Source organism: Suhomyces tanzawaensis (genome assembly GCF_001661415.1).
Source record: "Suhomyces tanzawaensis NRRL Y-17324 unplaced genomic scaffold CANTAscaffold_5, whole genome shotgun sequence".
NCBI lineage: Eukaryota > Fungi > Ascomycota > Pichiomycetes > Serinales > Debaryomycetaceae > Suhomyces > Suhomyces tanzawaensis.
In genome coordinates, this window is record NW_017963640.1 from 1,219,219 (window position 1) to 1,231,942 (window position 12,724).

Below are 12,724 nucleotides of genomic sequence, written 5' to 3' on the forward strand. Positions count from 1 at the left end.
AATTAACCACCAGAGCCATCTCATCTCCATCACCAAACTTACTCCACCACCATGCCTTCCACACACAACAGAGACAAGCCCTGGGATACCCCAGACATAGACAAGTGGGCTATGGAGGAGTTCAAGCCCGAGCACAACGCGTCCGGGCTCCACTTTGCTGAAGAATCCTCGTTCATGACCCTCTTCCCCAAGTACAGAGAACAATACTTGCGCACGATATGGAGCGACGTGACCAAGGCGTTGGAAAAGCACTTCATCAAGTGTGAGTTGGACTTGGTTGAGGGAGCCATGACCGTCAAAACCACCGCCAAGACGTTCGACCCTGCCATGATCATCAAGGCCCGTGACTTGATCAAATTGTTGGCCAGATCGGTGCCTTTTCCCCAAGCCATCAAGATCTTGCAGGACGACGTTGCATGTGATGTGATCAAGATCGGAAACTTTGTCACCAACAAGGAAAGATTCATCAAGAGAAGACAGAGACTTGTGGGTCCCAACGGAAACACCTTGAAGGCGTTGGAGTTGTTGACCAAGTGTTATGTGTTGGTCCAGGGTAACACCGTCAGTGCCATGGGTCCCTGGAAGGGGTTGAAGGAGGTCAGAAGAGTGGTCGAGGACTGTATGCAAAACGTGCATCCTATTTATTACATCAAGGAGTTGATGATCAAGCAAGAGTTGGCCAAAAACCCCGATTTGGCCGAGGAGGACTGGTCGAGATTCTTGCCCAGCTTCAAGAAGAGAAACGTGGCCAGAAAGAAGGCCAAGACCACCAAGAGAGAGAAGAAGGTGTACACTCCATTCCCACCAGCACAGACACCAAGAAAGGTTGATTTGCAGATTGAGAGTGGTGAGTATTTCCTTGGTAAGAAGGAGAAGGAGTTGAAGAAGTTGAGAGAGAAGCGTGAAAAGCAGGAAGAAGTCAGCGAGACCAGAAAGCAGGAGAGAGACCAGGACTTTGTTGCTCCTGAAGAGGACGACTATGAGAACAAGTTGGTGAAGAAGGACAAGAAGGAAAAGAAGGAAAAGAAGGAGAAGAAGGAGAAGAAGGAGAAGAAGCACAGAAGAGACGACGACGAGGACGACAAGCCCTCGAAGAGATCCAAGGCATAAATAGTTACGTAATCTAATAAGACAGTGATGGCATACGAACCTGAGTGTAGGATTATGGGAGGTGACTGGAAGAGGAGCTATAGTGGCCAGCAAGGCGAGATAGTCATGAGGATAGAAAGGATTGGTATTTGAACCATGTAAGTATCATGAATCATCGTATGAAGAGTATCCCAAATTGAAGGCAAAGAAGCACATTGGAGAGTAGCTTAATATCGCATCAACTGTGACACCACGAGACCAGAGGGATCACAGCAGAATAGTACACCTTAGTGTTCGAGTATATCAGACAAACTCTTCGAGAATAAATAATCATATCCTCATAGCGTAATAATTAATCCTAATGTCGAGTATACCACCCCTTAGAATATTATTGGTGTTAGAATTAATCCGATGACGTTAGAGAATAAATAATCATATCATCACGGAGTAATCCTAGTGTTCGGGTATATCACCTCTTAGAATAATCTTGGTGCTAGACTCTAGCCGACCACCTTAGAGAATTAATAATCTTAGTAGACTATACCTAATAATCTTACTATATCAGACGACCTCTAAGAGAACAAATAATCATATCCTCATATAATGATAAATAATCCTAATACTCTTACCTATCAGACGACCTCTGAGAATAATCTTGGTAGTCTATATCTGGTAGACCATGCTAGATTTGCCAGAATGTAAATGCCCATTCTGAACGACCCCTATATTCCCTCTTGGGTATCACGCCCAGATGCCCGTTGTAGCCGCGCAGGCGTTCGTTATTCGTTATTTGTTAGCGGATCACCACAATTGCATGCTCGAAAGCAGGGATTCTTCCCATCGCAATTTTGCAGGCTGTCAGACACACAGCGCGCGGGCTGTCAACAAGCGGACGTCGCAAAATGTCAGCAAAGCGCAGGCACGAGGCGGCGGACCTGCACTGGTGCACCTGCACTGGTGTACCTGCCACGATGCTGTCCCAGCCACGCTGGCTGACTCCAGCCTCATTTTCTTCCGTGCAATTGTGGCCTTCTGGCCTCGTAATTCTCGCAACGCTCGCGGTGTCTGCAGCACCGCCAAATAATACTGGCAGACTGCATTTCACTGTCGCGGTTGACGCAGAATGGATCTGGTAGAGGACCACCACGCTCCCACCCCGTCTCTCCAAGCCATCGTCTGCTCCATACACCCCCCCTACCGCCACACAATACCCCCACGCTAGACGGCCCATTTTCGCCGCCTCCATGGTGCCATTCACCGCTATTCACCTCCATTCTTTGCCATTCCCCGGCCCCAGCCGCACAGTCCCAATTGGCTATTCTCCTGCCTATTCCGGCGCGCCAACCCAATAGTGTTTACATCCTCGGTGCAGGATCCTGATGGCTTATTACGGATCACCTATCAATGCAGACACCCTGAACAGCATTTGGTACCAGTTCCACTCCACCACTCGTCACTCCTTAGCCACGGCCTGTCCAACGGTTGCCCCTGCATCTGGCCTTGCTGCCTCCAACGCCGAACAAACTGCAATACTCTGGAAACGTCATAGTCTCCACTGAATCAGCAAAAGTCTCCATTGAATCAGCCAAACTTTCTACTGATTCTGCCAAACTGCCATAGTCTGCATTCCCAACTGACATAGAATCGACTTCACCTTCGGAAGCATCCACAAATCACCCCAAACTCCCACAAATCTGCCCAACCACATCTCCACATGTCACGGCTCGACCTGATCCTCTCGTTCGTGGACGCCCTCGACGCCCGTTCTGACAGGCTCCTGGACTCCGTCGAGCAGTCCACCCAGCTCATTTCACGCATCATGGCCGCCAACGAACACGCAGCTCTGTTAGACTCACAAATCGACGACATCCGTGAGTTGATGGACACCAACTCGGCTCTGATGAGCCACTTCGGCAATTTGTACGAAAAGTCGTTCTATCTCGAGTCCAACATGCACGTCAACGATCACGTCACCAACCAGACCTCGTTCGAGACCCTCACCCAGGAGTACCGCTACTTGGTGGGAAAACTCCAGAAGAACGACATGTACTCGGGAGCCACAGCCAGCCATGAGACTCCCAGAGCTCCTCCAGGGCCCAAGGAGGACCAGATTCCAGCTTTGGTCACCAAAAGCTCGCTAGCTAACTTGAAATTAAAGCCCATCCGGTGCAACTCCAAAAGAGTCTACAAAAAGAAGTCCAGGTACAGACTATCAGGGTTGTTCAACATCAACCCCATCGCATACGACGACGAGGAGTCGAACTACACCAAGACGCCAACCTCGAGTCGATTTGGCGAACCGTCTCCGTACAAACAGAATGGGTATAGTGAAGTGGCATCTCCGTCAAGACAAAACGAGTATAGACACGAGACGAGAGAGTCACCGTCCAAGCACAACGAGGCTCAAGAGGCTTCATTGTCAAAACACAACGACTTCGGACACGAGAGCTTGGGAGAAATTTCTTCATACAACGACTACAGACACGAGAGCTTGGGAGAAATTTCTTCATACAACGACTACAGACACGAGATGAGAGAATCTCTGTCAAAACACGATAGACACAAATCCCAATTCGAGACATCTCCGTCAAAAGATAGACACTCTCCTGCCCAGCTCGAAGCTCTGGATATCTCCCATCCCCCCAGACAAACCAGCATAACCTCGGTGGAATCCAACGTGATGGAGAACATCGACTCCCAGCACCAAGACGACCACACTGTGGCCTCTTCACCATCGGAGGAGTACTCCAGCTTAGGTCTCCGTTTGCGATCCAATTCCTTGCCTGAAACTCCAGCTTCTGCCAACGTATTCACCCGACTGGGAACCATGAAGCACACCAACATCTTGTCTGAATTCGACACCGAGATTGCTGAAGAAAAGCTTCGCTTTCACAGGCTCAAGCATTTCATAACCTTTGGAAATTTGCAAGAAGGCGACCACTTTAAGCACTTGCATAACGACTACTCCAAGTCCCCTACCCGTCCTGTGGTGTCTGCTATCAATCTCGATGACCATACTGATTTTGACAACTTATCGATGGTATCGGACATTTCCGACTACTCGCCAGAACGAACAGACTCGGCATTCGAAGATGGAGAGTTGAACGACTTCGAAAAGTACCTCAGAGGGTCTCGATTCGACCTCAACAATGCATTTCCCCATTTGTACAAATCCAACTCGCAAGACAGCGTATTCCAAGCATACACCAGGTTTCCCCAGCCATCAGCACCGTCGTCATACAAATTCCACAACCCAGCAGAAAATATCCAGTTGAGCACTTCCAACACTGTGATGCCCACCATCGAACAGATCCATTTCAGCTCCCAAAGAACCTCGCGAGAGAGGGAGTCCAGCAAGGTAGAAGACCCCAAGAAGATCTTGAGCGATGTCATAATGAGGAACGACCAGTCCATCAAAAAACCGACTGTCTCTACCCCAGAGTCTTCACCTTCGAAATTGTCGAAGAACTCGTTTTCATTATTCAATTTCACGTTGAACTCACCCAAGAAACAGGCTGCTATATTTCCCGAAAGAAGAAAAAGCATAGATAACATAAGCAAGTCTTTGACTGACAGCTTTTTATCATTGGTTAATACGTCACAGTCCAAGTCTCATACTTCTACTCCCGAAAAGATACGGCAGTTGAAAATTCAGGCCAAAGAGGCAAAGCCCATCAGAATCAAGTCGGACTACCAGGTGAAGCGCATGCCCATCAGAATTCCTCGAAACGACGGTTGCCATTCCAAGTTGACTATTGGTCCAAACCACACAAAAGTCATAAATCACGGCGAGTCTTCGATGTTCAAGAAACCCTTGATCACGAAAATCAGTCATAATTCATTGAGGGAGGCCCTTTCTGGCAGTCTTACGTGATGGGCATTTGAGCTACCAGTGCTGGATACTGAGTAATGCTAGTGATTATTTCGACATATTATTGGCTCGCTACAAAGATGGGTATTCTAATTTATTTCAAGTTTTCTTCCTTCGCAACTATCGCATCTTCCCATTTCCCATCAGCTACTAATACAGTGCATTCCCTACTACCTACAACACTCCGTTGTGCATATACCCTCATCAGAGCTCAAGTTACTGTTTGGTTTCCAACTCAAGCGTATTGAGCAAGTGCATCTATTTTACATTAATATACATCATTAAAATTATAACTTCAGTCGGTAGGCAGAAGACTCATTCGAACTCTCCACTCATGAACAACTTCTTTCCCAGCTCTTTGGACATTTGCAAACTCTTCGCTATTCTTCTTTCCCTCAAGCTTGTAACCTCCTTTGTAGCGGTTTTGTTTCTTGACATGTAAGTAATAGAAGCCTTCGAGCCAGATGCCACTTTGTATTGTTTGCTGACAGTGACACCCGAGAATTGTTGTTTGCCGTCCTTAATTTGAACACGCTGTTGATCCTGGAAAGACTTAAAGGACTTGATTATGGAAGGCTTCTTGAACGAGGGCATGAAATCTTCATCCTCATCGGCATCGGTCAAGCTTGCTTCATCAATGCTTCTTTTTCTGGTGTCTTCTGCAAGAGGGCTTTCGGATCTAGTGCTATTCAAATAGCTCAAACTCCGTGCCTTCAACGAATGCAAGTCTTCGACTTCATCATCAGACTCAATGCCGTGCTGAAGATTGGATAATTTCTGGATCTTATGATAATTTCCATCTTCATCATTTCCTGAAACCAAGAAGGACAATTGTTTTTGAACGAAAGATTCTTCAATACGAATTGTTTTCTTTAGTGGTTCTTCCTCTACTTCCAGCTCTTTATCTTCTTCTTCTTCATCATCGTCCTTTTCCTTGATTTCTCCATCGTCCTTCGCTTCATCAACCTCATCGTCATCGTCATCCTCATCTAATTTGATTACTGAGTTGTTTTCTTGGATAGATGCGAAGAATGCCTTCATTTTTTCGTTTTTGGATAACGCCTGCAATTTCTTGTTTTTGGCCAATCTATCTTGTTGCTCCATAATCTTCTGTCTTCTGTAAGCAGCCAAAATTTGATCTTCTTCATCACTCAATTCAATATCGAACCCGTTTCCGGCTACCTTCTTAGTCAACCTGTGGTTTTTGATATCATCTAATAATTTTTCCAAGTCTTTTTTATCCTTGATCTGGTAATCCTCCATGAACTTTTTCCTGATCTCGTCATTTTTCAAGTCTATGTTAAAATTGTTATCAATCATTCTTTCATCCTCTGAATTAACTTGGTAATCTGATAATTCACCATCATCACCTCCTAAACCATGCCATTCATCTTCCGATTCTTCAGCTTCTCCTTCAACTATGTTCTTGATACCTTTTCTTTCCAATTCTTTTCTCTTTTTGCGCATTTTCAATTCTCGTTTACGGATTTTATCCTCATATTCTTTGATTCTTTGTTGAAGAAGCTCTGGATCTTCCTCGTTATCTTCCTGTTCATCCTCCTCTTCATGGTCGCCTTCTCTAATATTTTCTAGAATGCTCTTCATTTGTTCCCTACCCTTCTCCACGTTAGTTGGGTTGACTTCATCTATTAATTGAGTATGGCTATCATTCTGCGTGGGATCAACTTGAGTATGAGTGTCCACCTGTGTCTGTGTGCTTGGTTCACTTGCATCCTTGAAGTCAGGCAACAGTCTACCTAAGTTGACCGATTGTAACTGGCTAGACTCTTGAGAAAATGGCTGCGAAGATTTAACTCGTGGTTGCAAATTCTGGAATAGCTTGTATTCACTTTGGAGCTGGGATGGCCCGATATATTCTGGCCTTTGCATTTCGAATTGATCAGGGCGAACATCTGGAGATTCAGTAGTAATAAGATCTTCGTTTATCAAGGAGTCTTCATTTTGATTACCCCCAAACATGTAGCTGTCATCGTGTCTAACCGGTTGATCAGTCTCTTTTTCCTTAATTTGGGTAACTGCATCCTCGTTTTCGTCATCAGATATCACTAGTTTAGATCTTCTTGGCTTGAGAAGAGCTACTTCCCCCTCCTCATCAGCTTCATTATCATCATCGTCAGCTTCATTTTCATCGTCATCGTCATATTCTTCTTCATCGCTTTCAGGAACCTCGCTACCAACGTCACTCTCAGGAACCTCGCTTTCATCTGCTTCTTCTTCTCCTCTGTCTTGGCTTAATAAGGCAGCTTTTGCCCGTTCTCGCAACTTTTCTTGTTTACGAATTTTCCTGACTCTCTCCATTTCACATTCCAATAACGAACCCATCACCTCTTCGTCCTTTTCCATTTCAGCAAGTATTTCATGGTTAGGATTGGACAAATGGTGTGCTTTCAACTGATTGATATTAGCCTTTTTCAAACTATTTAAAAACAGGTTATGACCTCCAGCATTAGAGTCACTAGGATTCATGGGCTTATATTTACCGTACTTCTTTCTGGAAAACTTTTGTTTAACCATAAACTTTTCATATTTGGATAATTCGGGAATCTTCAATTCGGTAGATCTTGCGAACACGGTTGATTTGGGCTTTAATGGCGAGGAGTTCGATTCTATTAACTCAAGATCGGACTCAGAATCATCCAAGTTGATCTGGTGGGATTGGTTTTCTCCGGTAGGGGACGAGAGCAAACGTTTGAGATTATTGGCATATGCTTCTATTGGATTTCTTGACTGGGTAGGAGACATGGGAGGCACAATCTCCTTCGGTTTGAGGTTGGACACATCAAAGTCATCCGCCTCGATGCCTGGTTTGGATGCTGGTTTGAGAGGGGATGTGGTGGGGCTCGACTTCGCGTCACCCAAACCCAAGTCTTCTTGTTTCGAGTCATTGTCTTCTTCGTCACTGTCAAATGCTGATAAGAGTTTATCCTTGGTAAAGGTAATTTTCTTTTCGAACTGGGGTCTGATGTCCTTGTGACGTTTTTGGATGTTGATAAATTCCTCTGCTTGCTCCAATTGCTTGGTAGAAACGATATCCTTGAGCACAGAGGTGTCGACAACTGCATTTTCATCGTTTAAATCGTTCTCCTCATCCGTGAGAGTTGTATGCGAGATATCGGCTTCCAATTGCTTTTCTCTTTCCAACCTTGCCAACTTCTTTTGTTCAGCAAGCTCGGCAATACGAGCAAGTCGTTGTTCCTTAGTAAGTGGTTTCGTCATTACCACCTCATCCTCGTCGTCTTCTGGCTCGAACAACGAGTTGATTCTGGGCTGGGCGTCTGGAACTTCAGTATGTGAGGTTTCAATGGTTTGGGTAGCATCATAGTGCTCGCTGATCGGTTGGGTGGTCTCTGGAACCACTTGGGTAGGTTCCACAGCTATTTGGGTGATGGCCTGAGTGGAATCGAGTCTTTTTTGTGTGATATCATGTCCTACCGCCTGGGTGTCGTCTATTTGCTGAGTCTCGTTTATTTGCTGAGTCTCGTTATACTCCGACTCGTCTATCGCCAACTGAGGTAATCTTTGGACTTCAGTACCTGCTCCTAGTCCGAGAATGGATGCTCCAAGAGAAAGGCCATTCAAGTCGGAGAACTGCTCACTATCGCCCTCGATCGGCTGGGTATCGTGTGGCTCGTCTTCCGGCGTTTTGCCTTGCAATCTCTGTTGGACTCGGGATAAGATGGATAAATGTTCACTGCCTAGCGTGTTTGAAATCGAGTTCAAGTCAATGTTGAGGCCATTTGTGTTGGACTCGTCTTCCGAGTCCGAGGCCAACGGCTTTTGGAACAGCGTCACGTCGTCCAATCCGTCTAAGAGGTCCATGGTGGGAGATGTTGGAAGAATGTAAATGCTAGAGAATGATATGATAGAGATGAATTAACGCGTACCGACGCGGTCGCGTCTGAAGTTCCGCGTGATCTCCAGTCACGTGACATCTCCTTTCGTGTCTGGGGTCCATACTACACCAGCCTGCCACTGAGGTGGAGTCGTGGTGCCGAGGAAGGCGCTACTGTGTCCTCGCAGGTGCAACGACTAGCCATCCAATCAGAATCCGGCATGCTACGTTTTTCCATTCTCTGTTTTTAGCTATTGTGTATTTGTGAAGCCCATCCTTGAGGCAAAGCCTGGCAGTTGCAAAAATCCAACATAAATATGATGCGAATCGAAGTAAGAGTAATTAATTGTGTGGCTTCATCAGAAAGCCTCGAGTTTGGCGTGGTAGATAAAGTCAGATTTGTGGGATAATATCACACGCAATTCGCAAAAATGACGGTTAATGGCTGGGACTCATGTGATGGGTCCGGCTCGTGTAATCCACCCAAAATGTCCATAGATGTGCGTTTACGGGGTTTCGATCAGATTTGTCGTATTCGCGCTATCCTTCTCGCTATTATGTAGCCTTACAGGGTACAGAACCAATGCAGTGGTGGTTCATAAGTATTACATTGTGTGCGTCAAATCTGATTCTTTCGTCATCTGAAATGTAGTCGATACGCCATCAAGGATGGTAGTCGATAATGGTGCTATGAGGTGTAGAAATTCATTAAAGAACAAACCAACAACTCTCTGGGGTCCAATCGATGTTTGTAATCATGTAGTGCTGAAAAATTCACAGAAGATTACAATTTAACATCTGCCCCAGCCGAGATCTTTCAGAAATAATGAATTAGGGAATTGCTCAAAGGGCCAGCACCGGATGTAAGGACATTAAAGAAAAAACAATAAAAGACAAAGGAAATTAATAGATGTATCAATACGAATCCAGGATGTTTAGGAGATATGTCTACAGCGTAGCTTGTAGCAAATGAATCAATATAATTATAAAAAACAAGCTTGTACAGGAATGCCAATAATGCCAATATTTTATATACTAGCTTATAGGAGATGTAATGATAGTAATTTAGAAATCTCAATATATATTAAACAGATGTAGCATGATAGTTGTCAGGTAAATCAATGTAGCATGATAGAAATGATAATTATAGAATCATCAGATACACCTTATGATAGACTATTCTTATATATAGTAATCATCAGATACACCTTATGATAGACTATTCTTCTATATCAGATACACCTATGAGATAATAATAGTACGCAATTAGCTGTAATGGTCACTTACCTTCATACCCTGCCCAACGTGCTGCTTACAAGTGGCGAAAATTATTGCCTTACTCCAGAGGCCGTATTTATACAGAAACGTCCTTGTTCACCTACTAGCCACACGGAGAGTTAATTCCGAAGTCGATAAAATAATTAGCAAAAATTAATACATAGTCAGATACTACTATTTGACACCATTCTTACATAGACAGGATTACTACTATATGACACCATTGCCGTTACATAAATTATCAGCGTTACTGCTTATGACACCATTCTTGCCCTCTTAATTTGACACCATTTCCGCTATAATTAGAAAACGTTACTACTATTTGACACCCTTGCGGGTGTTACATAATTACATTGCCGATATTACATAATTAGACCCATCTAATTAGACCCACTTCGGTATTACATAATTAGACATTACACCCTTTGACACCTCCTAATCAAACCAACAGGGCTTCCCCTTTTGGTGTTACCCAACACGGGCCCGCCTCCGATCGTATAGACGCATTTCACATGCACAACTCGTCACGTGTAATAACAGAATCGCCAACGAGTCAACGCCCTGAAAAAATTGCCCCAAATCGCATCGCCAGTGACGAGCCCGGACCTACCACGGTGGTGGGCCTGCACACACCCCAACTCGTGGTATATCCATGTGTGGCTCCATCGATCGTATAAATACTCGAGAAAAATCCTGTTTTTTCAAGCTCTTCAACATTACTATCCCGTGTAAGATGTCCGTTGAAAAGTTCCTTTTTACCTCTGAGTCCGTTGGTGAAGGCCACCCTGACAAGATCTGCGACCAAGTGTCGGACGCCATTCTTGATGCTTGTTTGGCAGTGGATCCATTGTCCAAGGTTGCTTGTGAAACCGCAGCCAAGACTGGGTTGATCATGGTTTTCGGTGAAATCACCACCAAGGCCCAATTGGACTACCAGAAGATCATCAGAGACACCATCAAGCACATTGGCTACGACGACTCCGAGAAGGGTTTCGACTACAAGACCTGTAACGTCTTGGTTGCCATTGAACAGCAGTCTCCCGACATTGCCCAGGGTTTGCACTACGAGAAGGCCTTGGAAGAGTTGGGTGCTGGTGACCAGGGTATCATGTTCGGTTACGCTACCGACGAAACCGACGAGAAGTTGCCTTTGACCGTGTTGTTGTCCCACAAGTTGAACGCCGAATTGGCTTCTGCCAGAAGATCTGGTGCTTTGCCATGGTTGAGACCTGACACCAAGACCCAGGTCACTGTCGAGTACCAGAAGGACGGCGGTGCTGTGATTCCTTTGAGAGTCGACACCATCGTCATCTCCACCCAGCACGCGGAGGAAATCACCACCGAGAAGTTGAGAGAGGAGATCCACGAGCACATTGTCAAGAAGGTGATTCCTGCCCACTTGTTGGACGACAAGACCGTGTACCACATCCAGCCATCCGGAAGATTCGTCATTGGTGGCCCTCAAGGTGATGCTGGTTTGACTGGTAGAAAGATCATTGTCGACACCTACGGAGGCTGGGGTGCCCACGGTGGTGGTGCTTTCTCCGGTAAGGACTTCTCCAAGGTCGACAGATCCGCTGCCTACGCTGCCAGATGGGTCGCCAAGTCGTTGGTCAACGCACACTTGGCCAGAAGAGCCTTGGTTCAATTCTCGTACGCCATTGGTGTCGCCGAGCCATTGTCCATCCACGTCGACACTTACGGTACCTCCAAGTACTCCTCTGAAGAGTTGGTGGCCATCATCAAGAACAACTTTGACTTGAGACCAGGTGTCATTGTCAAGGAATTGGACTTGGCCAGACCAATCTACTTCAAGACTGCTTCCTACGGGCACTTCACCAACCAAGAAAACCCATGGGAACAACCAAAGAAGTTGAAGTTCTAATTTCCGAACGTGAAAAACGGAGTTTCTTCTATTTTTGTTCCACCTATAATACTTATTGATTAATGTAATGACTCAAACAGACGAATTCGAAGTTCTTCGTCAAAGGGCCAACGCTCAACTCGTTGGTTCTAATTATGAAATTTTTATATCAACCATTCCCCCACATTCACCGACAACCTACCAAACTGAATCATCTCCATTCAATTGTTTAATTGTGTTAATAGCTTATACTTCAAAACTGGTTTACCTCATCTTTGTTACTTATATTTTTTTGAAAACGATAGAGTTTTTTATTGCATTAATTAGGGTGTCCTCAACGGACAATTAAGGTTATTTCTAGACTAGATTTAATAAATTTAGATAGCTTTACGAGTGTAGCGCGAGGGGTGATGAACTTCTGCAACTTAAACTAATGGTTTACGTTAATATGGTGATTGTGAAATTATTAGTAGAATAGTTAGCTAGATTTGAGTTGGCTGGAAGGACTCCTAAGCCATACACTTTGTTTTCTAGTATATATTCATTTTCTATTACTATGACTTCTCTTGGCTTCTAGTATAATCTATTACTTGAAAGGCAATGGGATAAGCGCAGGATGCTTTCTGTCTTTGATCGTTTCTGGAGTTTGATTTTCTGTAAATGGAGCTTCTCAGTTGGACAAGGAGTGTTTTTTGAAATTCGGATAGTGACTCTCCCATATCTGCTGCATTCTTGTATTTGCGGCAAGGTTGGCACGTATCCAGCAATT

At 44.9% G+C, this 12,724-nt stretch overlaps 4 protein-coding genes across 4 annotated transcripts; 3 read left to right on the plus strand and 1 right to left on the minus strand.

Moving 5' to 3' along the window:
• Positions 1–51: 51 nt before the first annotated feature.
• On the plus strand, positions 52–1,110 carry KRR1 (ribosome biosynthesis protein; the record flags this gene model as incomplete). The annotated part of the gene is made up of 1 exon (XM_020206868.1): positions 52–1,110. The coding sequence occupies one exon, from the start codon at positions 52–54 to the stop codon at positions 1,108–1,110; it is 1,059 nt and encodes a 352-aa protein (XP_020063916.1).
• Positions 1,111–2,505: 1,395 nt separating this feature from the next.
• CANTADRAFT_26732 (uncharacterized protein) lies at positions 2,506–5,224 on the plus strand. The gene has a single exon (XM_020207861.1). The coding sequence runs from the start codon at positions 2,804–2,806 to the stop codon at positions 4,961–4,963; it is 2,160 nt and encodes a 719-aa protein (XP_020063917.1). The 5' UTR covers positions 2,506–2,803; the 3' UTR covers positions 4,964–5,224.
• Positions 5,225–5,275: 51 nt separating this feature from the next.
• Positions 5,276–8,800, minus strand: GIN1 (chromatin-modulating protein; the record flags this gene model as incomplete). Its single annotated transcript, XM_020211066.1, has 1 exon — positions 5,276–8,800. The coding sequence occupies one exon, from the start codon at positions 8,798–8,800 to the stop codon at positions 5,276–5,278; it is 3,525 nt and encodes a 1,174-aa protein (XP_020063918.1).
• A 1,913-nt stretch (positions 8,801–10,713) lies between these two features.
• SAM2 (methionine adenosyltransferase) lies at positions 10,714–12,334 on the plus strand. Its single transcript, XM_020207862.1, has one exon. The coding sequence runs from the start codon at positions 10,825–10,827 to the stop codon at positions 11,974–11,976; it is 1,152 nt and encodes a 383-aa protein (XP_020063919.1). The 5' UTR covers positions 10,714–10,824; the 3' UTR covers positions 11,977–12,334.
• Positions 12,335–12,724: the final 390 nt, after the last annotated feature.